This window comes from Pseudorca crassidens, chromosome 17, assembly GCF_039906515.1.
Source record: "Pseudorca crassidens isolate mPseCra1 chromosome 17, mPseCra1.hap1, whole genome shotgun sequence".
NCBI classification, from domain to species: domain Eukaryota; kingdom Metazoa; phylum Chordata; class Mammalia; order Artiodactyla; family Delphinidae; genus Pseudorca; species Pseudorca crassidens.
In genome coordinates, this window is record NC_090312.1 from 73,454,636 (window position 1) to 73,480,351 (window position 25,716).

General features: G+C 46.1%; 1 protein-coding gene across 1 annotated transcript; it reads right to left on the bottom strand.

Annotated features, from left to right (window-relative positions):
• Positions 1–14: 14 nt before the first annotated feature.
• VXN (vexin) lies at positions 15–25,262 on the bottom strand. Its single transcript, XM_067712202.1, has 6 exons — positions 24,773–25,262; positions 19,289–19,344; positions 10,931–11,081; positions 6,957–7,018; positions 4,315–4,406; positions 15–2,428 (listed from the first exon to the last, which is right to left on the bottom strand). Exons 1-6 carry the CDS (start codon positions 24,837–24,839, stop codon positions 2,245–2,247), a joined length of 612 nt encoding a protein of 203 aa, XP_067568303.1. The 5' UTR covers positions 24,840–25,262; the 3' UTR covers positions 15–2,244.
• Between the last annotated feature and the right edge of the window lie 454 nt (positions 25,263–25,716).

A 25,716-nucleotide genomic window follows, 5' to 3' on the forward strand; every position in this document is an offset into this window, starting at 1 on the left:
AGGAGCCCCAGGCATCCTCTTGTGCTGATTTATTAACGTCACAAAGCAGACTTTACTTTTATTTGAACTGGCCAATGAAAATGTTCTATACAAGGCAAACACTTCATCATGAAAGTTTTAAATTAAAAATAAATAAGTTCCAGTCTACATAGATCTCCAGCTGCCACATACAAATAGAGGACATCAGTTATAAAGTAAATAAGTTAAAATAAATAGTCATAGGATACTCCGATAGGTCCAGTGTAAATTACCTGTTTTCTCCCTACCTTTGTTCCGGGCCCCTTCACCCATACACTGTAAGACGATTACACAGTCCATTGGGACCTTCATTGAAAGAGCACTTGATGCCCAAATCTCCAAGTCATGTTCTGATGGGAGGACTGGGTGTTCGGAGTCTAAAACAATGGTTGAAGAGCAGAGGTCAGCAAGGTGAAAGCCCGGAAGCCCAGGCCCCTTATCCCCCATGCCTTCTTACATTTCACCTGGAGATGTGGAAGCAGGTAATTTAGAGATCAAAAAGCAACATGTGGTCACGGAGCAGCAGCATGTGAATAACAGTTGAGTCTGAGACCAGTGATGTGGCCCAGGTCTTCCTTGTAACCAAAAAAATGGCAATTTCCAACCTGGTCTTAGACTAAAATTCACCATGGAGTCACTGGTTTTGTTAAGTGGGTTGGATTAATTTAAGCTTCTGAATTAGAAAACAAGCCTTCTGGGGGCAGAGTTGAGGCCACAGATGACAAATATGTGAGGCACATCCCACTAATCTGCTCCACAGGCAGGCATTACCAATTGATCGCTGCACTCCTTTATCTCAGATCCTAGCTCCATACAGCACTCTAGGCAGCCTGTGCCAATCAATTATGCTTAGCATTTGATACGAAAATTATTTACTAGCCTTGGTTCTTCTCTATGTTCTGAATATTCTTGTATGAAGGAGTAGATATAACACAGGCATTGGAGCCTGACACCCATATGGGTTAGGTGCCTTCAGAATAATCATTTAACTACTTTAAAGCCGTGTCTATTAAATGGGGAAGGCCACCTAACTCAGAGTTGACAGAAAGATCGGGATAATGTATGTGAAGTGCTCACTAACCCACCTGGCACATAGTAAGCATTTAATAAATGGTGACTATCATTATCATGTTATCATTTTAAGGCTACTGATGTTGATATAGAATTGATGATGACATTTCCATTAAAAGAAGGAACGCATAATATGATATATTATGAAACCATATGAATGGTTTACATCATTTATATCATGTACTGGTTCTACCTTTGTCAAATCGTTTCCTTCAAATGTTGCCCCCAGAGACATATTCCTGCCCCTCAAAACCATCCTCAAATCAGTTACTAGAGTAGGCAAAGCAAGGAGTCTGGTGCAGAAGCTGAGGACCTGGTATCTAGTTCCACTACCTGGTATCTAGTCGCATAACCTCTTAAGGCCCTTAGCTTCCCCATCTGTAGACTGGGAATAATTGTGCTTTCTTTAACAGGAATTTTGTGAATGTAAGAGGTAATGGATGGGAGAGCATTTTCAAAAGTTAAAATAATTATACCCAAGCAAGGTATTATTAATTCCACTAGACTGTGTCACTTCAGAAAATGTTAGCATTCAAAAATTTAAATCATGTTTTCCTATAGAAAAATCACATGTAAAAGAATACAGAGTTCATGCAATCATGCCAAGTGTCATCAGAACTGATCCTGACGATACACTCAAATGAATATTAGAACTACTAAGTAAATATATATAGCGCTTTGTCACTAAAAATCGTACCTCATCAAGATGAAATAAATATGGTGGCAGGAACAGTGAGAACCATTGTGCTTACAAGTGCCTGAAACATCAAATTCTTACATTTATACCGGAAATTAGAACGACTCACAAGGAAGGCTGAGGAATTGCCTGCTTGCTTCCTTGGAGGTCTTTAAAATGGGTTGGGAAGGTTTGATTTTGGTGCCATTTTGCTTAAACATAGGGATATAAACTTGATGACCTCCCGAAGTCACTTTCAGACCAATGGCTTTATCGATTCTAAGAAGGAACAGTTTTCTTTTGCCTTCGAGGGAGGTTCCTTTCCCGTTTCCTGAGCCGGGGCGATTAGTTAGTACTGGAGGGTGATGTGCGTGGACCAGCTAGTAGCAGAGGTGAATGTCGCTCAGTTTCCATCTGGAAGTTTCCTCCCCTTGTGCAGTGAACTCGGGCCAGCGCAGGGCACCTGGGGAGGGTCACCTTTAGTCAGCCTCAAAGGCGCTGTTGGTAGCTCCCACGTATTCAGACTTCTTCTTGTGCCTGGTCCACATTTTCCGGAGGATGCTGGGGACGCCGCAGGAAGCACTTCCTGTCAGCGGTAGGGAGGCTTCTGCTCCCTGAGGGAGGGTAGGATACTCTTCAGTCATCTTCTTGAGGTGCCTGGATCTACAGAAAATGCACAGGTGGGTGAGGAGGGCGGTCACTGCGCTGAGCCTGTCCTTCTTTAATTGCTGCCCTCGATAAGAGGAGCCAGAGCCCTCGCTCCTCCTCTGCTCATACAACCTGTGACCACGGTGGAGGGTCGCTGTTGGGGCCCACGCAGGAATGACACCCCATCCCCCTGCCCCAGGGAGGTCCTTGCATGGGGAGAGGGAAGCAGGTGGCCCTGAGCACACTGGCTCATGGATCCCAAGTTCTGCTCTTGTTCCAAACTCTACCCTTCCTCACCCCAACCCGCCATTCCTCCACCTCTACAAAAACGATCTTGCTGGAAAGAGCAGATGTCACAAATCGTCAGCTATTGAAAGCCCATGAGCCCTGGGGCTGAATCCTGCTCCCCACTTACTGTGTGACCTCAGGCAAGTGATTTGACCTCAGCCAGCCTCAGCTTCCTCATGTGCGAAATGGGGATAATTTCATCTAACTCAAGGGGCTTTTGTGAGGAGGAAAATAAGGTCACAAAGCATCTGGCACATGGTCCACATCAATAAATGTTCATTTTTCTCACTTGCTCTCCTTCAGTGAAAGAATGGCCTTCATTTTCTTTTCAATAGCCAGGGTCCAGGAACAAATGGAAATGAGAACGTCTAAGCTTAGAGAGAAACGGGCCATTTAGAAGAACCCTTTGCGATGCAGCTGCGCGGATGGAAAGGGCGCCTCTCTTGAGGCGCACGGTTCGCGTTTGCTGGTTACTGCAGCAGGCAGTAACAGCCATTGCTGCTCACAACAATTTGCTACTATAAACTTAATACAATCGAAAAGATACTTTTCTCTAACTAGGTCCCAATACGTTGAGTGGCTTGGCTTTTATCATTCATTCTAGATGGCTTTCTTTCACCTAAAAGGGCTTCACACTGGTCTGTTCCTCCTCTAACTCCCTCAGCTTTCAAGGTGTGCATACCTTGGGTTGATATTGTAGTGCATGGTCCCTCATATGTGAGCATCTATCACTTTGCCAAGCACGTGTCTTTCCGATTCCCAGACTGTAAGCTTCTTGAAAAATGATGCAACCGTTGGTGCTAAGCTTTTCACACATTATCTCATCCTGTTCTCACAGTAATCTCTTAAGAGGTTATGGTCGTCCCCATGTTTTGGGTTTTGTTTTGTTTTTAAAGAAACGAGGACACGGAGGTCTGAACAACTTGCCTGAAGTCATAGCAAGTCAGCAGCGGTGCCAGGCACGCAGGCAGATCTGAGTCAAGAACCCACACCCTTCATCATCCCCGAAGCCACTTTTCTGCTCTCTCCAGTCTGGAAGGTGATGATGGGGACGTAAATGTACACGCTGAGTTGAGTTTAAGACTCTATTGCCATCTTCTTTGTGCCATGTTGAAGGCAGTGAGGGCCTTCCTGGGGGGCTTATCACTCCTGCTACTCTAGCTGCTGGTTCTGGGTCAGAGTTAATAGTAACCTGCTTTTGGTTTGAAACATTTGTATCTTGTGTACTTTCTACCTGGGCAGGGGCCCTTAATCTAATTCGTGAGGCATTTCTGACACCAGCATGCCTTCAGGAGGCTCTGCATATGGCCTGTGATTACATTTGTCTAATTAACCAAAACCCCTCCCTCTTTAGACTTCTCCTAGTCTAAAGAGTGGGGTTAATGAAGTGGAAACCATCAAAAACACTTCGGCTTAATCCTAGGGGAAAAGTTGATGTGGCCACAGAAACCCGGGATTAGTGCCCTCATTAAAAGGTAATTTACAGCTGGCAGGGATTCTGTTTTAGCTTCTTGAGGGTCTGACAGACGGCCACCTGTTACTCTTTGGCCCAGGAGCAGGACAGGAGCGGGTGGGGAGCCCCGAGGCAGCCAGGCTGGAGGCACAGCACTTACCCTCTGGTCAGAACAGCTCCGTTCTCCGAGCCCAGAGCTGCCGCCTCCAGGACGGCGGGAGCTTTCACCGAGATCCGGGCCACCGGAGGCATCTAGGTTGTGAGAAGGGAGTGTGAGGATGGTGCCATGTCCCCAGCTCCGACAGTGGCTGGAGCCATTGGAAAGGGCATCAGCTAAACTGAACTACCATCAACCCAGGGCAATGGTCCTCATACTGCCGTGGGCACCAGGTGCCCCCGGGAGGGCTTGTTAATGCAATGCTGGGCCCACCCCAGCTTCTGATTCAGTAGGTCTCATGTAGGCCCGAGAATCTGCATTTCTAACAAGTTCCCAAGTGCTCTAGTCCCAGGATCCCACTTTGAGAACCACCTACGTAGAGAAACTTGAAAGCAAGCAACTCAGTCTTGCGAGGCCTCTGTCCCCCCTTGCACCCCTATGGTCTGTGTCCACTTTGTTGTCAAATCCTGCAGGTTCTGCAAGATCAGTGTCACCCTCTCCCTTTTCTCTGCTGCAGCCTCAGGACCAGTCGCTTGGGACAGGACCTCCTTTTTTCCCACAAGACCTGCCACACACCCTGGGCCCCTCCTGGATTCACTCACCCAGCTTTTCCTTCATTCTCTGGATCAAGCCTCATCTCTGCCTACCCTTCAAAGACCACTTCCTCCAGGAAGCTTCCCCTCAGGCTGGTGCCCCAGCTGATTTCTCTCTGTCTCCTGCATCCCCACAGCACTGAGCCCTTATGTGATATGTTTTGGCATCCCACCAATTCTCTCTTTACGGTTGTCTACTTGTTTCTTATGCCGGTGCAGTCTCCCCAGGAATGGCATGCGAACGACAGGGTCTGGGGCTTACCCTTTGGCGGCCCTCCTGAGCTCTCCTTAAAGGAGGTGGTGAGTGCTCAAGAAACATGTACCGAATTGAAAAATCACTGGTAGCTCAAGCAGGGCTAGGTCCCGAGTTTGGAGTTTGTTCAGTCAGCGGACCTCCGCTTTGCACCTCCACCCCATGCCCCAGGGAAGGCTTAAGATCACCACATTCCTAAAATTGCTGGAAAATTCCAGGTTGAGGACACCAGGAGTCACTGCCCCTTGTCTCCCGCACGGGCCAAAGATTGTGGGGAGAGTCACTGTGCCACCTTGTGGCCTCTCGGGAGCTGTCCCTCCCCATTGTGCCAGCAGCCCAGAAACATGCTTCTTCCCGGGCCGTCCACCATCCTGTTTGCCCCAGCGCATGTTAGCGTCAAAATCAGATGTAGCTGTTCGAGCTCTGAATTGCTCTCTGCCCTGGGATGGGGGCTCCAATGAGCTGCAGGACCCCAGCCCTACCGTCTCAGACCCAGAGGAAAGGGTCAGTCATGCTGCCGCTCTGTCTTCTGCACTACTGTCGCCCCCTCCTTTGTGACCACCTCCCCATCACCACCCTGTCCCATCCCACCTCGCTCTGGCCTCCCAGCTGCAGCTTCCTCTCTGCCAAGGACACTGAGTCCAGCCCGGGGGCTGGGGGCAAGTAATCCAAGGCAGTGAGCTGCCCTCTCCCCTTAGCCTCGGGCTGAGCTGAGGGCAGCAGTTCGAGCTGTCGCAGCCTGACCACCTTCACTCTGTGGTAACGGCCCAGCCATCCTCAGTTTCCCCTGCGTCCCAGGTTGGGACAGGGGGCCCCTGATTGTCCCATCCCTGCCCTTTGTGTGGTTTTCCTAGTACAGGGATGACCTAAATGAAATAATTGGCTTCGATTTCCTGCCCAGACCAGGAGCAAAGCGCTCGCGTCTCTGTCCAGTTTGTTCCATAAGGACGAGCGGGTGACTCAGACACTCTCTCCAGTCTGTTCTAGTTCCATGAATCTCGAGAGCTGATGCCCGCAGAGCCCAGGATGCCCGAGCTGACCTCACCTCCAGCCACCACTCCACCCGTTCTGTGCTAACCCAGGGGACACCCACATTCATTCCCAGAGGATGATGAAGGAGATGTATTTTTTCAGGGTGACGCTGAGCTAGACCCAGACATGCACTACCGGATCCCCCTTCAGGGAAGGACAAGCCGCCTTGCCCTCCCCCTTGGGGAGGGCGGGGAGCAGGTGGCCCTCAGCTCCTTCTGGTGTCCTTGGCTACAGAGGGCCACCTCACCCAAGGTCATGCCGTCCTGGGCAGCCTGCATGCCATGAAAGAGCGGGAAGAAAATATAAAGGATCGGTCAGCTGGGTCCAACTCGGGCAGCCCAGATGGACAGTCCTTGCCCCAGAGCTCCCAGTGGGAGGTGGCTCAGCAGTTCCTCTGAGGTGATGGTGTTTTGTGTTTTCACAGTGCTCGAGACCCTTGCATCTCTTTACCCCCGTAGCTGCCCCTGGGAATTGGTCAGACACCTCCACCTGGCAGGGGCCTGCCACAGACACTGCTTCTTTCCCCCCTGTTTGAGATGTCCGCTAGGTAATACCTTCTGTCCACCTAAGAGCTGAATTTCCGGCAAGAAAGAGAGAGGCGGCCAGTGGTGTGCCACCAGCTGGTAGGCTTTAGGAGCAAAGAACCCTCAGCTACACTTTTCTAATAATCCTCAGGCCTGGAACAAAGGACACTTTGTCTTCATGGCACAGACAGGACAAGAAGGTTAAAGCACAGCAGATACACTAACCAGGTTGATTTTACTTACCAAAGCTTTGCTGTATGCTCGATTCCCACACAGATTTGCTGATTTGGGTTCAGAAATCCCCACTGCAAAGTTGAACGGAGGGGACGTTACTCAGTGGTACTCTGGGTTCCAGCTCCCCCGGGTTCTGCATCAGTTATCCCTTAGCTAATCAATCACAAGCCAGGAATATTCTAACGGCCTTTGTACTGAGCAGCAAAATCACGCACTAGGGTTGGGCAATGGGTAACTGTCCAGTGGGTCACCTGCACCCCTGGCGCTCTTGGGGAGGTTAGAACTAAGGTCTAATAAGATCACGTGTGTGGAGGTGTTCAGTACGGGGTCTGCCTGCAGTAGGGGACTCAGAGAATGTGCCCTTAGCGCCTCCTTTCTTCCTAAAGCGCCAGATCACAAGAGGTTATCAGGAGTTAAGTCTTTAGCTGGGATCAGTCCTTTAACCTGCCGCTCCTGGACACGCCTCTGTGAAAATGAGCTCAAAGTCCTGCCTGCTGTGGGAAGTAAGCCTCATAATGTGGGAGGATTGGAGGTTATCGGAGTCCTGAGGCACTGGCATGAGATGTATGTGAGAACCTTCTTTCTATGCCTTTATTTGAGGCTCGACCCGCTGCTGGGAATCCAGATGTTGAGCTGAGGTAGCTGGTGATGGGCGGGGGTGGGGTGGAGTGGGGCTCCACTGAAGGCTGGCCTTCAGTCGAGTCCCTCCTGGGGCAGATGTTCCTGGAGGAGCCCCATGCTATCAGACTACAGCGTAGAGAAATACCAGCCCCCCACCCCGAGGAAAACATCTCAAGGCCAATAAAATGAAGTTACAGGCTACAAAGATCAGACCACGGAGTGCCGTGCTCTGGCGTCAGTGACGACAGTAGCTTATATTTTTGAGCATTTACTGTGTCAGTCGCTGTGCTGAGTGTAAGACTTATAAACATTGTCTCATTTAATCCTCACTACAACCCTCACAGGTAGACGTCATAATAGATGAGGAAACAGAGGCTTTAGAGATGCACGGCAATTACGATGAAGCTGGGTGAGGAAGATCTAGGGAATGGCAAGCTGACCTCTTTGGAGGTCTTGCAAGGCTGGGAAAACTTGACCGAGGGACCCCCTAACCCATTCTGGGAGGAGTTTGCTAGGTGGGGAGACCCAGGGAGGGCAATCCGCAGAGAGAACGTATCGGGGAAGGTCCGGAATATAATGAGTGGTCACAATTACACCACAGCTCAGGGCTGTTCTGTGCATGGATTGGCAGGGATAGGAGTGTCACAGGAGGTGGCCCTGGAGAGGTGAGCAAAGGACTGGGTCCTGGAGAACCTTGGGCGTGGTCTGGAGGGCATCTGGGGGTGGAGAGGACACAGTGTTTAAAGCAGAGGGATGGCAGGGGCAGGTGCTGCTTTAGGCTACCCTCTGGTAGCCTGTGGAGCAAGAAGGACTGGTAGCTGACGACCAGGCTTGGCGGCTACACACAAGGGATGAAGGGAGTCTGACCCGGTAGCCTGAGGTTGGTACCAAGGAGAGATGAGACATACGGAGGAACTGACACTGGCAGTGGTTAGTGTGTGGAGCGGGGGTGGGGAGGACAAGGGGGTATTGGGATAAACATCCCAGCGGCTTGCTGGAAAGATGGATAGTGGCACCAGCTGAGAAAGCAAGAGAGGTTTGAAGGTGGAAAACGAATTCCATTTGAACAAGTTGATTTTGAGATGTCCCAAGGACATCCTAGTGGAGACATTCCACCGGCCCAGGAGGTGGGTGTCCCCTTTTCCGGGCCCTTGAGGTTCACCTGCTCAAGGCTTCAGAGTCCCCACTGTTTCCAAGGTTCCTCAGAGCATATTTCTCCCACGTGAGAAGGCTACAGCACTCAGGAGCCTTCTCCTTTAGCTCAGAAAAGAAACACGTCTCCAGATTTGAGATCCCTGGAGACACATATCCTTCTGACTGGAGGATGGAAAACTCGTGCCCAAGGCCGGTGCCCAGCCTTTCCTGTGGGTCTGGCTTTGACTCAGAAACCCTCCCTCCCTCTCATCCCCTCTGGAATCTGTCAGATTGTGGGAGCTGAAGGAACTGAATCGATGCCCAGCTCAATCTTTTTTTTCCTTTTTTTTAAAAACCTGACTAGCACATTCCCTGCATGAGCTGACTGTCATATGTCGGGCAGAGTCTCTCCATTTCATAACTTGCTGTTCTCCCCTTCAGTCCAAGCTTCCACAAGCTACTTAGGGAGGAAAGTAGCCCCTAAAACCAGACAGCTGGAAAGACATTATTTTCTGGGGGAAAGACGCAATTAGCTGGCAAATCAGGAGACATGAGATTTAATCTCAGTTCTGCTGCTGATGAGCAGTGCACTTTGGGTAAGTCAGTTTCCATGGTTTCGGTTTCCTCTTCTGTAGATCGGCAGGGGGTGCTTGCAGAGATCAGTGGGCCTCCACCTTCAGGGAGGTGGAAAGTCACCCTGGGAGCAGGCTTGTTAAAACAGATTGCTGGGCCCTACCCCAGAATTTGATTAAATAGGTCTTGGGTGGGACCCCAAATCTGCATTTCCAGCAAGTTCCCAGGTGGTTCTGCTGCTCCAGGGATGCCACCTGGAGAACCACCCATGAGATCTTCCCTAAATCCTTGCTAATCAGTATGTTGTCCTTGGACCAACATCATCAGCATCATCTGGAAGATTATTAGAAACAAAATCTGGGGCCCTACTTGGTCCTACTGAATTAGACTGCATAAAAACGAGATTCCCAGGTGATTCTTCTGCACATTAAAATTTGAGAAACATGGCTCTAAATTCATTTTGTGATTTTGTAGAGAAGATATTCTTTTTTTTTTCTATGCACAGGCAACCACCACCCACCCACCCACTTATATATAGACAGAGGGAAAAAAATTATCTTCTCTATTTGCAAGACACATTGTGGTTTCCCTAAGGCTTTCACTCTCCATAAAAATGTATATATGTAATCCCTTAACTAGAGAATATAGCTTGACTTATGGGTTCTTACACGTAGGATCTTAAAAACAGGATCAGGGTGTTAGTGACCAAAGAAACCTTAGAGATCCAATCTAACATCTATGAGGGAGGAAAGAGAGGAGATGGATGGATAAAGAGAGACACTCAATGGAGTCTACCTTCAGTTCTTCTAACATACAAAACTGTTGACACCCAACAGCTTTGAAAAGGATATCCAAAACTTTTTGTGTATTTCTGGAGTTAAAAATAGGAATAACTTGAGGCTGTGGGCACAACAGAAATAACCTAAACCAGGAATTAAAGGCTAAATACGATCACAGACTTCAGCAGGCTAGACACAGATTCCTGTTTAACTGCTTGGGGTGGGAGCCATTTTTCAAAATAGTGTGGAAGGTAAGACTCTAATGCTTCCAGCTTTCAAAACAAATTTGTCTCTAAATTCTTTTTATAAATTGTTGAAATAGTTTAAGGCGTTCAAATTTAAAATGGTGGGATTTTAAGATGGCAGCTGATGAAGAGCCTGTATAATCTCACACACACACACACACACACACACACACACACACACACACACACACACCTGTAAAATAACGTAAGCTTCCTTCGCTTCATGAGTCATGTGTACTCTGGTTTCCTCTCCCCCCAGCGTCTAATGATGTTTACCTCCTCCTGAATTCCGCAGGACTGCCTGGGGAGCTAGGCGGTAGATGAGAGCATCTTTGCTCATCACGCAGACCCAGCAGCGAGTGTTTTAAGGTAGAAGGAGTTTTGTGGTGCTGCAGTGGGGGCGGGGGGAGGCGCCCGAGCAGGTGCATTCAGAGCAGGACCGGCATGCACTGGGGAAGGCGGCGGCCCCACGTGCAGGTGCTCCGCCCACCGGGCGTGATGGAGGACGCCAGGGAGGATCACGACGTGGCTAGAGCCCACACAAGCCAGTTCGCGGACACCGCGGCAGCTGCTCTAAGTGGACCACTGCCCCCCAGGGAGGTTCCGGGGACCCGGGCCGTGACGCACGTACCGGGCCTGGCGGGGGTCTTGGCGGGGTGGGCGCCCTGCGGCCGTGCGTTCTGGAAGCAGCTCGACCTGCGGGCCTCGCCGTCGCGGTGGTCGCTGCGGTGCTGCAGCAGCTCCAGGGGCCGGGACGTGTAGAGGTCGGACTCGATCACCACCTGCGCGGGGGAGGAAGGACCGTCAGCTTGTTCCTCCCCTAGAGTCTCAGCCTCCACAGCTGAGGCCAGGACTGCAGCTTTGCGGACGGACCTCGTGCTGACACGGAGCCTTCCTGACTCCAGCCATTGCTGGGAGCAGCGAGGAAACCTGGGGAGGCTGGCCTGAAACGGCGAAGTGTTGTGTTTAACTTCAGCATGTCCAGTGGCACCATGGTGCGGGAAAATGAGGTTTCTGGGGGCTCCTCACCAGCTGTCCCTTCACAGAGTCAGAAGCCTGGGCCCTCAGGCCCCAAACTGGGGCCAGTTAACTGCCCCAGGGCTGGACATAGTTTGACAATAGAACAGGCTATTTGAAATGAGGACAAGCCCTGGAAATCGGGCTCTTACAGTCTTTGCAGCTCAGTGGGTGCCCTTGTTCACGTAGAGGACAGCTTCTGGATGCTCGAGCGGAGGGAACACCTAGGCAGAGGGCTCGGGGCCCAGCTGATTCCCAGGTTGTAAAAAGGAAGAACCTGCTGGCCAGAGAAAGCAGGCACGGCTCCCGGACGCTCACGTTCCCTCTACTTTGTAGAGTGCCTGTCAGCTGGAGCTGAGAGATGAGTTTCCACGACCTGTGGCTCGGTGAGTGGAAATTGTGGCAAGCCAGAACGGAGCGCTACACGCTAAGGTGTTTTCAATAATGATCCCCTGTTGAATAGTGGTTTTGGGAAAGTACATGAAGAGGAATACCCCTTTTGTCAGGGCCCACTGAAATGGGCCTTTAAAATTATAACAAAAATACTTATATCATTGAAATAATTTAAATGTACAAATTTGAGACAAATAGTACCATATTTTATCTTAATTTCGGGGGTGACAAAGGGAATCTTAGCAATTTGGGGCGCATATCGTGCATGTTTGAATGCATAGCCATGACACTGGGGTCGCGCATTCTGAATGTCTTCACTCCTTTGAAGCAGGTTAGAACTGCAGCTTCCCTGAGGTTTGTATTTACTCATTCTCTTGCTCACTCGTTCCTTCCTTCTACAGACATCCTGCGAGGGCACCTCTGTGCCAGATCCTGGTACTCAGTCTATCTGTGAGTGAGGTGGACCCATTTCAGCCTTTACAGTCGAGCCTTTGATGATTTCCCCTCCATTGTCCAATGTAACAATTGTGGAGGAAGCTGAAGCAAATAAGACTGAATTTTTAAGTATTATAATAGGGTTATATTTCAGTTCAGTGGAGAAAAATTGGACCTTTAATAAATATTGTTGGAATAAATGTCAGGCCACTGGGGGAAATGGATCCATGTCCACACTTCTCATACGAAAATGAATACCAGACAGACCAAAGATGCATGTTAAAAAACAAACAAACAAACAACAGCAGACACTAGAATAGAATATGGCTCAATATAACATTTGTTACATATAATAGGGAATTACTGCTGTGTACATAAAACTCTTACAAATCAATAAAGAGGAAAAAAATAGAAAAATGGGGCCAAAAACCAGCTAATTGACAATAGACATGCAAATGGCCGGTTAACATGAAAGGTGCTGAACAACAATAATTAAATGCAAATTAAAACAAAGTTGTTTTTTCTCCTATCAGATTGTCAATGATGAAGAAGATAAATTTCCATTTGGGGTCATGTGAACCTGAGTTCAAACCCCAGTTTTGGTACTTCGAGGCTATGTGGAAAGGGGTCATCCTCTTGACCACCCTTGCTGTACTGGGGCGGAGTCACTGCTGGTCATTCGCAGAGATTTCAGGAACACAGCAGGTTCTCTTTCCCTGTGCCACCTGTTTACCTACAGCATCAGGAAGCGGTCACGTCCGTCCCCAGCAGAGGAAGGGGAGCTGTCACTCTTTGCTTCAGTTTATCACAAAGAGTCCTTTGCTTAAAAAAGTAATATATCCCACATTTGGTCTTATCTGGCTTAGGAAATTAACTCTTCTCAGGCCTGTTTTAGGACCCAGACTCATTCATTCTTTACCTTTGGAGAAAGATGATGATAATTAAGGATCATTTAGGATTAGTGCCCTTTCTCTTCTGGGCACTGCAGCATGTGGGATTTTTTCCCCAATAATTAAAAATATTTTTCCTCCAGCTTTACTGAGATATAAATTTCCACATATGATTGTATACGTTTAAGGAGTACAATGTGTTGATTTGATATGTTTGTAAATTGCAAAATGATTAGAAGGTGGTGTTTCTGTTGGTTTTCTAGCAAGCCTTCAGTGCAGGCTGGGGGCAGCACCCGTCTGCCCTACGCCAGCTCACTGGGGGCTGTAAGGTGCAGTAGTGGGTGGTCTGGACTCACCACCCTGCACAGACAGTCCCCTCAGCTTTTCCATTTCCTTCCCTCCTCTTAGCACTGCACTCTGCCATGGTGTCGCCCAGAATACTGGAATTTCCTAGGTTAATGGCATTTTGGACACGTGTACCGTTTGGCCTCAGGGTTCCCCCTGGAATGTGGACCTCCAGGTCCAATGGGAGAGACCTGAGCCTCATTACTGACATTCAAGCCTTTGGCTGTCTACCTCTCATCACAGCTATTTTGAATTTTGTTTTCATTTTTTCAGCATTCCTCTAATGAGTAAGGACTGGTGTGTTTTCCGACCCATTTTGTAGAAGGAGGAAGTAAGGCAGGATGTGAAAGCCTGAGGAGTCCAGTGGGGAGGCCCAGCATTTCCTCCCCTGAAAAGAAAGCAAATATTTCCTTTTAGGAATAAGAAACTTCAGCCAGCCCTTCTCTGCATTGTGGGTGGGAGACGGGAATGCGGAGGGAGACAGTGGAGAAGCATTAGCTGCTCCGCCCCCTGTTGGATGTAGGTTTCCTGGGGTGGGGGTGAGGCTGGTTACTTCCCAGGTCCTGGCTGAGGGCCCAGTGCCTCAGCAGGGTATCTTCTCGGCCCTGAAGGATGCCAGAGGAGAGGGCTCAGCTCGGAAGATTTCCCTTTCTTAGCTGGCCTCGTGCTTGCTTCTCATGCCCCACAATTGCGGAGGCTCTGAGAGGGCTCAGGGCAGTGCATCAGGCCCACGCCAGGGAACGCACAGCTGGATGCATGGCTGTGGCCTCCTGAAAGCCTCCCGACAGCCTGGTTTTTTTCTGGTCTGTAGGATACGGTCCGGGCTGGATACTGCAGCTGGTCTTAGAACAAACTGGTCTGAGCACAGGCTCTTTAGCGCCCTGAGTACAAGGGTGAGATTGGGGAATGGGGAAGGGGTGAAGGGGAGACGTGTTTAATGTTGGATTTCCCTTTCCAGGTTCAACGAATTGCCTGCTGAAAGTAGGGGCTGTACTTGTGTAACAGATTCACTGTGATAAATTGATGCTTCCCTGCTGGGTTCAGATCAGAGACCTAGGGGGCTGGTAGGGAGTTAGAAAGACGGGGGAGACCTAGGTGATGAAGGATCATCATGATTTTGGTTGACGGCATCCAGAGTAAAGTTCTAGCCCAACTCCCTAATTTTACACACAGGGAAACTGAGGCCAGAGGAAGCCGGGTGTCTTCAAGGTCACAGAGCTGTAAGGGGCGCAGCCTGAACAAGGATCATGGTTTCATACCTTCTAAGGAAGTGCTCTTTGTCAGACCCATGGAAGTGCTGCCATCCAGGTAAGAATTTTCAAGTGCAAACTGATTGCTCAGTGCATTTTGAAAAATCAGATCACCAGATGGAAACATCAGATCACCGCTCCTCCACAAGGCTGAAATCTGGGAAGAATGTGACATTTGCACTCCCGTTCCTTCATCTTTCCTGATGATGGCGCTGCTGCTTATTTTGAAGGGGCTGTGGAAGCCCTAACTAACCCACGCTTTGGTGTAAATTTATTCCTTTAAGCTACTCTTACGATGTCTGCGGCATGAGGATGATCAGGACGTCAGTAAAATTGCTTAAGAATCAGAGGGGATGGGGAGAAAAAGACTAGTGAAGCCACCTAGAGAAGGAACACTGGGTGGCTGTAGAAGAAGAACATGTAACTTACGAGGGGTCCAGAGAGAGAGGAAAGTGCCGCGCTAAGGACGATTCGGAGAGGAAAGAGATACTTGTAAAGGAAGGAACCTGACATCCGTATGGTAGCCCGAGGGGTGAGAATAGAGACAAATAAGAATTTCGGGACAAAGTCCTAAATATTGGTACATTAGAGCAGCTGCAAAATATGAACGATTTTCTCGGGAACTCAAAGGGGAGCCAAGAGCCAGTTGGATGAAAAAAAGAAAAGGTCAGAGATAGTTCTTTCTTCTTTGGGACTCAGTTCCCCCGTCTTAGGTAGACTAAGACCTTTCCTGTCTTTTCTAATTTGAATGTTCTGTGCAGCTGGGTCTGAGTTTTATGAGCAAAGGATGAGTCATGCCGTTAGGGGAAATTAGAAATTAAGAGGAGAGCTCAAAGGCCAGAGAGCATTATTAAGCTGTCTTACCTGGAGAAAGAATGCATATTTGAAGACAAGACCCTACCTTCTATTTTTTCTTTTTTTTTTTCCATCAAAAGCAATTTTTATTTGTATTCATATACTTGAGTCACTTTTTTTTCCCCTTGGAGTAACAATGTTTTAGGGAGGGAAAGTCATAAGCCATTCCCAGGAAAGCTGGGAGCTTGGTTCTGCAGAGCCTGGCTGAAGTCAGTGGATACTCCAGGAGGCGGTGCCCCATGTTTTGGGGGCTTTGTGAAGCTCATGCCCCTGTGGCTTCACGTCCACCATAGAGAGTTTTCTCCTTTGTTTGGGTTCTAAATCCCTTGAGAAATTTCTTCCCTAGCACCTTATTTATCTCCTAGAGAGTATGATTTAGTTTCCATTTTTAAGCTTTTGTAATCACAGTTCTGTCCTTATAAAGCCAGTAGGTATTGGTATAAGTGGTGATTCAGACAGAAACACTGTTTAAGGTTAGAAATTCAAGGCAAGAACTTGGTTGAAAACTAAATAGTCCTAATTCCCAAAGGATCTTCCCAGAGTCATGAATGACTTGTGGCTCCTTCAGATCCAGAGTACAGATCTTCCTTGACTTACAGTGGGGTTACATCCTGATAAATACCCCTAAAATATCATAAGTTGAAAATGCATTTTATACAGCTAACCTACCAAACATCATAGCTTAGCTGAGCCTACCTTAAACGTGCTCAGAACACTTACATCAACCTATGGTTGGGCAAAATCTTCTCACACAAAGCCTATTTTACAATAAAGTGTTGAATATCTCATGTAATTGACTGAATACTGTACTGAAAGTGAGAAACAGAATGCTTGTCTGGGTCCAGGATGGTTCTAAGTGTGTCCTTGTTTACCCTCGTGATCGTGTGGCTGGTGGGAGGTTGTGGCTTGCTGTGCTGCCCAGCATTACAAGAGAGTATGTTGTACCCCATAGCACTAGCCTGGGGAAAGATCAAAATTCAAAATTCCAAGTATGGTCTCTGAATGCATTTCGCTTTGGCATCATCGTAAAGACAAAAATCATGAAAGTCAGACTGTCATAAGTCAGGGACCAACTGTAATGCCAAACTCAAGTCTGTGCTCAAACTCTAAATTACCTACAAACAACCCCTCCCCTTTCCATTTTTGGTGACACCCACTGTTCCTTGAAAGTCAGCAGCATTTTCCTTCTAGACTGTGTGCTGAAGTTTTTAGGGATCATGAGAAATACATGAATTTCTTGCACTACAGCAAAGAACCCATTAAAAGCCCTTTCTTTCTTAGTATATAAATATTCTCGAAGTCATTTTAAAAAAAGGATAAACCACTGACAGAAAAATGAGCAAAAGACATGTCTTTTAACCCATAGGGAGAAAATATCAAAATCTATGAAAAGATGAAGAATGATATTAATTACTAAAGAAATGCAAATTAAAACAATGAGATGTTTTCACCTATCAGATTGTCAAAGATTAACAACATTTGGTACCATATAGTGTTGGCTCAGGTGTTCTGGTAAAGGTAGTTTAAAACAGTTGCTGAGAATTTGGCAATAGCTATAAAATTTTTTCAATGCCCGTATCCTTTGAGCATTTTCTTTCTTTTTTAAAACTGACATATAACATTGTGTACGTTTAAGTATAAGGTGTTGATTTGATGACCCAGCATTTTCATATCTATGAATTTATCCTTAAAAACATTTGCATAAGAACATAAAAAATACGTTCAAGAATATTTCTTGTGGCATTGTTTAACTGGAGAAAATGGGGAAATCCCATTTATTGATGATTTGGTTAAGTAATTAATCTAGAAAACATCAGATTTGGTTTGGGTAAAAAATTATAGTACATTCATTCATACAATGGCATACTATGCAGCCTCTAAAAAGAATGGGGAAGATCTGTATGTATTAATTGGCATGTAAAGATGCTCAAAATTTATATAGTGAAAAAAGCAAATTGCAAAACAGCATGTTATTGAGCAATAAAGCATGATAATTATACATTGTTATATGAGAAATTTTCATTAAAAAAAACTCCAGTGCTTATTGAATGTTCAGTATGTATCAGGCTCTGGACTAAGCAGTTTACATGTATTAAATCATTTGCTCCTTCCAGTGGTTATTGGGATGTGCTCTCTCACTCTCCCCATTTTTTTTTTTTTTTTTTTTTGCAGTACGCGGGCCTCTCACTGTCGTGGCCTCTCCCGTTGGGGAGCACAGGCTCAGCGGCCATGGCTCACGGGCCCAGCCACTCCGCGGCATGTGGGATCTTCCCCGGCTGGGGCACGAACCCGTGTTCCCTGCATCAGCAGGCGGACTCTCAACCACTGTGCCACCAGGGAAGCCCTCACTCTCCCCATTTTAATGCTAAGCAAGTCAAGTCTGGAATGGTTAGGCAACGTGCCCAAGGTCATATAGCTAGAAATGGATAGAACTGGGATTTAAAAGTGGGAAATGGAAGAAACCAGGCAGTTTGACTCTAGTCTGCATACCTAACCACTATGTTCTATAGCTTCTCAGGATTTTCTGATATCATAGTTTACATCTTTTTAGTATTTGAAATTTTGTAATGGGCCCATCCTGTTTTGGGAATTTAAAAAGTAATAAATGTATATAAAACAACAAAGACTAAAACCAATCTCATTCCCAGGACACTTAAAAAAATTTTTTTTAAATGGAGAATAGGATTTTAAAAATTGAGATACTTAGAAAATCAAAATAGTGTTCTACAAAAACAATTGTGATAGAAACTCCAGTATAACCAGGAGGGAACAATTAGCAATTAAAATAAAACTTTTAAAGTGCAAAGATGTATTGACAGCTTATGTATAAAGAAATCTGTAAGTAAAATGAGAAATTCACAGGCTCTAAAGACATGTAAACTAATTTTAAGGTAATGCATGTGCTTATTAAAGAAGCAAAAAATAATACAAAGAAATGAAAGCCAGTGCTGGTGAGGCTGGAGGGAAATGGAAAAGCATTGTTGGAAGCCTAGCAGTTGTCCAGAATTCCGGGTAGTATGTGACGAAACTAGAAGCAGAAGCCATCTTTTACAAATCACTGTTTTGGGCTTCCCTGGTGGCGCAGTGGTTGAGAGTCCGCCTGCCGATGCAGGGGACACGGGTTCCTGCCCCGGTCCGGGAAGATCCCACATGCCGCGGAGCGGCTGGGCCCGTGAGCCATGGCCGCTGAGCCTGCGCTTCCGCAGCCTGTGCTCCACAACAGGAGAGGCCACAACAGTGAGAGGACCGCATGCCACAAAAAAAAAAAATAAAAAAAATCACTGTTCTAGTCTCCACTCTAGCACAGGTGTAGGAATGCAAATGATGGATGGATGGATGGATGAAACTGTTCTTATCCTTTTACTTGTTAATTCCACTTTGAGGCCTATGCACCATAGGATTAATCCAAAAAACAGTATTTTGTACAAATTCATTGCACTGCTATTTATAATAGTGAAAAAGTGGAACATTGCAAATGCCAACAATAGAACACCCAAGTCAGGGATGCTCTACCTACACTGTGGATTCTGTTTAAGGAAAAAAATGTGTATATAAAATGAAAATTATTCTCTGTGGGGAAAATGACAGAAGGGGGTCCAATTCAGGACTGTTTGTTGTCTGGTTGACATTTGTCAGTTGTTTTGGTTAAGTGGAGGATGGAGAATGCAACAGCAACATGGGCTACGGAAAACTTTTCCAGGCCGTGGAGAGTGTGGATGTAGGGGGGAGGTGGGGAGTGAAGAAGCTAGACACTGCTTTTTTAATGAAAGTCAACAAAAGCGATCAAAACTGAAGTTTTCTTACATTCTTGGTTAAGAGATGTTGAGAGCTCTTGACTCTTCTTCTGGCTGGACTGGGCACTGCAAAGAGAGAGAAAGGAATGGTTTTAGAGAACACCCATGAGACTGATGTAGCTACGGTAGCAATACGGAGAGGGTTTGCACCTGGAGTGGGACAGGGCCCAGAGGAGGGGGGTTGGGAAGAAGAGGTGGGTGCAATTGCAATTTTATTTTATTTTTTATTTTTTTAATAGATCTTTATTGGAGTATAATTGCTTCACAATACTGTGTTAGTTGATGTTGCACAACAAAGCAAATCAGCCACATGCATACGCAGGTCCCCATATCCCCTCCCTCTTGAGCCTCCCTCACACCCTCCCTATCCCACCCCCTAGGTGGTCGCAAAGCACTGAGCTGATCTCCCTGTGCTATGCGGCTGCTTCCCACTACCTATCTATTTTACATTTGGTAGTGTATATATGTCCATGCCACTCTCTCACTTCGCCCCAGCTTCCCCTCCCACCCATGTCCTCAAGTCCATTTTGTATGTCTACCTCTATTCCTGCCCTGCAACTAGGTTCATCAGTACCTTTTTTTTTTAGATTCCATATATATGTGTTAGCATATGGTATTTGTTTTTCTCTTTCTGACTGACTTTACTCTGTATGACAGACTCTAGGTCCATCCACCTCACTACAAATAACTCAATTTTGTTTCTTTTTATGCTGAGTAATAGTCCATTGTATATATGTGCCACATCTTCTTTATCCATTCATCTGTCAATGGACACTTAGGTTGATTCCATGTCCTGGCTATTGTAAATAGTGCTGCAATGAACATTGTGGTACATGACTCTTTTTGAATTATGGTTTTCTCAGGGTATATGCCCAGTAGCAGGATTGCTGGGTCATATGGTAGTTCTATTTTTAGTTTTTTAAGGAACCTCCATACTGGAGGTTTCCATAGTGGCTGTATCAATTTACATTCCCACCAACAGTGCAGGAGGGTTCCCTTTTCTCCACACCCTCTCCAGCATTTATTGTTTGTAGATTTTCTGATGATGCCCATTCTGACTGGCATGAGGTGATACCTCATTGTAGTTTTGATTTACATTCCTCTAATAATTAGTGATGTTGAGCATCTTTTCATGTGCCTCTTGGCCATCTGTATATCTTCCTTGGTGAAATGTCTATTTAAGTCTTCCGCCCATTTTTTAACTGGTTTGTTTTTCTTTTTGGATATTGAGCTCCATGAGCTGTTTGTATATTTTGGAGAGTAATCCATTGTTGTTTCATTTGCAAATATTTTCTCCCATTCTGAGGGTTGTCTTTTTGATGGTTTCCTTTGCTGTGCAAAAGCTTTTAAGTTTAATTAAGTCCCATTTGTTTATTTTTGTTTTTGTTTCCATTACTCTAGGAGGTGGGCAATTGCAATTTTAGATGTTACTTGGTCCAGTGCACCAAAGCTCATAGCAGCACTATTCATAATAGCTGAAAGGTGGAAACAACCCAAGTGTCCATTAACAAATTAATGGACAAACTAAATGTAGTATAGACATACAATGGAATATCATTCAGCCTTAAAAAAGAATGACATTCTGAAACATGCTCTGACATGGATGAACCTTGAAAACATTAAGCTAAGTGAAATAAGCCCGATACAAAGGGACAAATATTGTATGAGTTTGCTTATATGAGATACCTCAACTAGTCAAATTCATAGAGACACAAAGTAGAACAGAGGTTACCAGGGGCTGGAAGAAGGAGGGAATGGGGAGTTGTTATTTAATGGGTACAGAGTGTCAGTTTGGGAAGATGAAGAAATTCAGGAAATGGATAGTGGTGATGGTTGCACAAGCATATGAATGTACTTAATGCCACAGAACTGAACACTTAAATAGTTAAATGGTAAATTTTATTTACCACAGTAAATAAAAATTAAAAAAACTTGAAGAATCAATTAGCCATAAAAAAGTTACTTGGTTGGGAAAAAGGTGTGCATTTTGTTGAAAGTGGAGACACCCGGACATCTCTTTTGCACATTGATGCTAAAGTGATTTACTTGGAAATGAAATCCCACCCTGCCACTGCCCTGCCTAGAATGGAAATGATTTCTTGTCACATCTCAGATTAGTGCTCAGGTGAGAGCTGTGTGATTTTCTGCAGAGCGCCTGCTGCCATGAAGCCAGGCGAGCAGAGGGCTGGTTAAGAGCCAGGGCTCCAGACTCCTTTCACTTGGGTGTAAATCCCAACTTGACCACTTGCCAGTTGTGTGACTTGGGCGAATGACTCATCCTTGCTAAGCTTCACTTTCCTCTCTGGTAAAACTCACACCTACCTCAGAGGGCTGCAGTGAGAATTAAATGGTCTAATCGTTATCAAGCCCTTGGCCCGGCGCCTGGCAAAGAGTGAGTTCCCAGGAATTAGTGGTGGTTATTATTGATACAATTCTCCTCTTTCTCTGCAAGGTGAGGGCAGGTGGAAGGAAGAGGTGATAACTTCTAGAGACTGTAGCCTCCGTCAGGAGTTCTCTTTCTGGAGTTTTCTCCATTTCCTCCTGCTGTTCCCCGGCTCCCCTTGCCAACCCCGCCGCATTGTTGTTTATCCCCAAGAGAATTATTTTGAATGCTGTTCACCCTAGAATTAAACCCACTGGTGAGCTTCAGGAAGTGACTTCTGGTATAACTTCTTGGTAAAACCACAGATTTTATCGTTTATATTTACTGTGAATTGTGCCTATGAAATCTTTCCCTTAAAGGGCTCTCCTTCTCTCTAGGAAGTAAAAATACACACTTGTCCTCAGTTACAGACTTGATCTATGTCTTGTGCCTTAAAATACTTGAGAAACACCATAACACTTGCTGTTGCCATATTTTTGTGAGCTTTAAGATGGCTCAGCTAAAAAAAGTACGTAGATTTAGGTTGAACCCATTATATATGTATGTGTGTATGTTGGAAAACAGGGATATAATACGACGACAATAAATGTGATAATGGCTCGCATTGAGCTTTACTAGGTGACGACTTACTTCCTTCTCGCATTCACTCCTCACAGCAACTCTTTGGGGTCGGGTGTCTTCATTGGCTCTATTTCTTAGGTAGATACTGAGGGTTAGGGTCACACAGTTGGTGGTGGAACAAGGCCTGCGCTCTTAAACACTAGGTTGCTGAACTTGTGCACAGGAGCGTGTGGGAAAGGGCATACCTGGGAGGACTCTAACCCTTGTTAGAGAAAATCAAACCAGCCTATATTTCTGCAGGCAGGAAACATGGGGATGGAATGAAGAGTTACCAGTCTCTCTCATAAGCAGTGACTTAGGAAGACCTGGCCCCGTCTTCGCCCACTGAGAGCCTTATGCCTGATGCTCTGGAGGAGGCGAGATGAGGCACAACAAGGCGTAGGAAGAGGCGGACTTCTCCACTTACAGTCTAAGATAAAACTGCGGATATTCCTTTTCTAGAGAACAGCTTCCTGAGCAGTGACATGTCCATGAATACTGATGACTGATTTAATACTAGGAGGTGGCCATGAATAAAAATGGCAATAAAGAAATACAGGATTGAATATTTATCTTTGACTAAACATATTCATTGCTCAGAATATGGAATAAAAATAGAAATCACTTTGTAAGTGATGTATTTAATGGTGCTTACTGCCATGCCAGGTACTGTTCTAGATGCTTTATGTATTTTGTCTATATCTCATTTTTCCCCCCATAATAACCTTGGGAGGTAAGTTCTAGTTCTTCCTTTTTTATAAGAGTGGAAACTCAGGCCCAGAGAGGTTAAGTGCCTGTCCAAGGTCACACAGCGTATAAGTGGTGGTGGGTCTCTTGACTACTCTGCTAAGCAAATGGATTCAAAGGCCCTGTTTTGAATGATTTTCTTCAGGTGAAGTATGACGTTGCTCCTGAATCGTATAATAAGTTTTTAGTTGAATAGGACCATTCAGCTTTGATGTTTTTCTCCCTTAAATGTTTTTAAATGTAAAAAAATTATAGAACGTAGACATTTTAAGATTTTCATATTTGCTTTCAATTTGTTTTCTTCTCATACAAGAGAAATAACAAATGAGAGGACAAGTTTTGGTCCCTTTTCTACTCTTCCCCAATTCTACTTTCCTCCCTCTCCAGGGCTACTATTATCACTAACTTTATCTGTGTCTTTCCAGCCTATGTTTTTTATGCTTTTCTCTAGATACGTATCCATAAACAATGTATAGTACTGTACAAATTTAATAATTTTTAGCCTGCTTTTTTTTTCTCTCAACATGATGCTCTTGGGAGCTGTGTCCCACACACATAGATCCAGTTCTTTTCCCTGTTGACTACTGTGGAGTATTCCAGAGTCTGATGACACCACATTTTACCCCTTCCCCTCTTCAAGGACATTCAAGTTGTTTTCAGTTTTGCCCTTGGAGACCCAGTGGCCCTGTAAGCATCCACGTATAAGAGCATTTACAGGAGTGGAACTGCTGGGTCAGAGGGTCGGCTTTGACTTTTCAGGTACATTCCCGAGTCTCCAGAGGGTGTCCCAACTTCAGCACGTGGGCAGACTCCCAGCTTTTTCTTCTCTCCCTCTGACTGGCAATAGATGTCTAAAGCTTAATTTATGTTCTGCTGGCTTTCTCTTTGTGGCCAGGCTGAGTCTCTCCCTTCCCCCCAGGAGTGGTCATGTCGATGGCTGACATGGGAAGAAGAAAGGGGTTGTCTGAACAGGGGGTCACAGCACCAGCAGACATCCGGCCCTCTTCATTCAGTCTGACAATGACACCAGGGGCTAAGCCGGGGTCCCAGGCTCTCCCAGCAATACAGGGGCAGCAGGGAGAGCACAGGGGCGGCAGGAGAGAGGGCCCAGCTCTGCAGGGGGCAAGGGAACTATCCAGGGACACAGAGCCCTTCCCGGGCCTTGACACCATTCACCTCAGAGCAGCAGGGCTTTTACAAAATCACACTCTTTGGCGGTGCCAGTGCCAGGTTAAGTTTGGGAGCATGGCCCTGGGGTCTGTGCAGAGGCCAGCCTGGGTCAGGGCATTCTTGGACCGCTTCATTGGACTTTAGGCCACTGCCAGAAATATGATCCCTCCTCATATTTCACGGCACAGTTAGAAATCATACTTTTGAGCCAGCTGCTTCTCATTTCAGAACCCACTTGCTCACTGGAGAAGAGGAAAGAATCTGTCTGCCCTGGGAATTTTGTTTTCATGTCTGTTTCCTAAAACAATGGCTTGCTGTCACTTTCGTTTGGCATACTGGGTTGCCAGTATCGAATTAAGTAAAATGAGGAGTAGTTAGCTGCCCTCATTTCCCCTTTGATGGACTGTTTCTCAATGATTGATGTTCATCCATATGCCTCCTTTTCAGAAACAACCACAAACACGGTCAAAACAGAGAGACCATCCGACCTCAGAAACCTGGGGGTAAAAACCGTAATAAGGCAGCACATGACTGTCTTTACTCTCCTGCTTAGCCTGCCACGTTAAGGAAACAGTCGAGGGCAATTTTACTCACCCTTGGAAGGAATCACGGTGGTGAAAACTTCTATATTTTCATCACTGCAGCTGTAAATCTGATGCATCGTTTCAGCCTTCTCTCCCCAAAAGTGCCTGGGAACCGGAGGCCTCTCTCTGAACCCCTAGTCGCGAGGTTTCCTAATCCAGTCTGGCTCGGGGATCATTGTGCCGGTCCACAAAAGACAGGCTGGTGCTGTGATCTCATCTCATTCCAGAGTCTTCACTGCAACATTTTCTAATCCCATCTGTCTTTTTTTTTTTTTTTTTTTTTATGAATCCTATTATTGCGAACCTTTGATGGAGCCTGGAGGTTTCAGTCCCCTCGCGGCCAGGATGTATCTAACATTTTTATTTTGCCGTGTCTGCCGCAGTGAATTTGGAAGTCTTTTGTGAAGTGGTGATGAAGTGAAATCGCCTACTCGGGTAGCGCCAAGCGTGGCTGGAGGATTTTACCGAAAAGGAAACGTGAATTTTGGTACCAGCAACTCCCCTTTTCATTTCAGAGATGAAGAGGCTTTTTTTTTTTTTTCCCCTCCCTCCAGAACTGGCTATTCAGTAATCTGTCATGTGTTAATTTGGCTTCCTTGAAAGTTTCTATTTTAAACAAAAGGACTGTTCTTCCAGAGCGTTCTCGCCTCATGCCAGTACATGACAAGGCTGACATTTCTAGAGAGCTGTGTGTTTAGCATCTCCTTGTACAAGCCTGCAGGTGCTTGCAGGAATGGGGGTAACAAGCAGTGCCTGACGCTTGAGGTGCCCAGCTACAGGGAGATTGTATTTTTATTATCCTAAATGTCCTAATATATTGTATACTATCCTAAATATCCTACTGTCCTATATATATCCTATATATCCTATATTTTATCCTATATATTCTGTATACATACACAAAAATAAGGTATGGTTGAAGCATAGGTGTATTATGTCAAACCCATGGCCTTT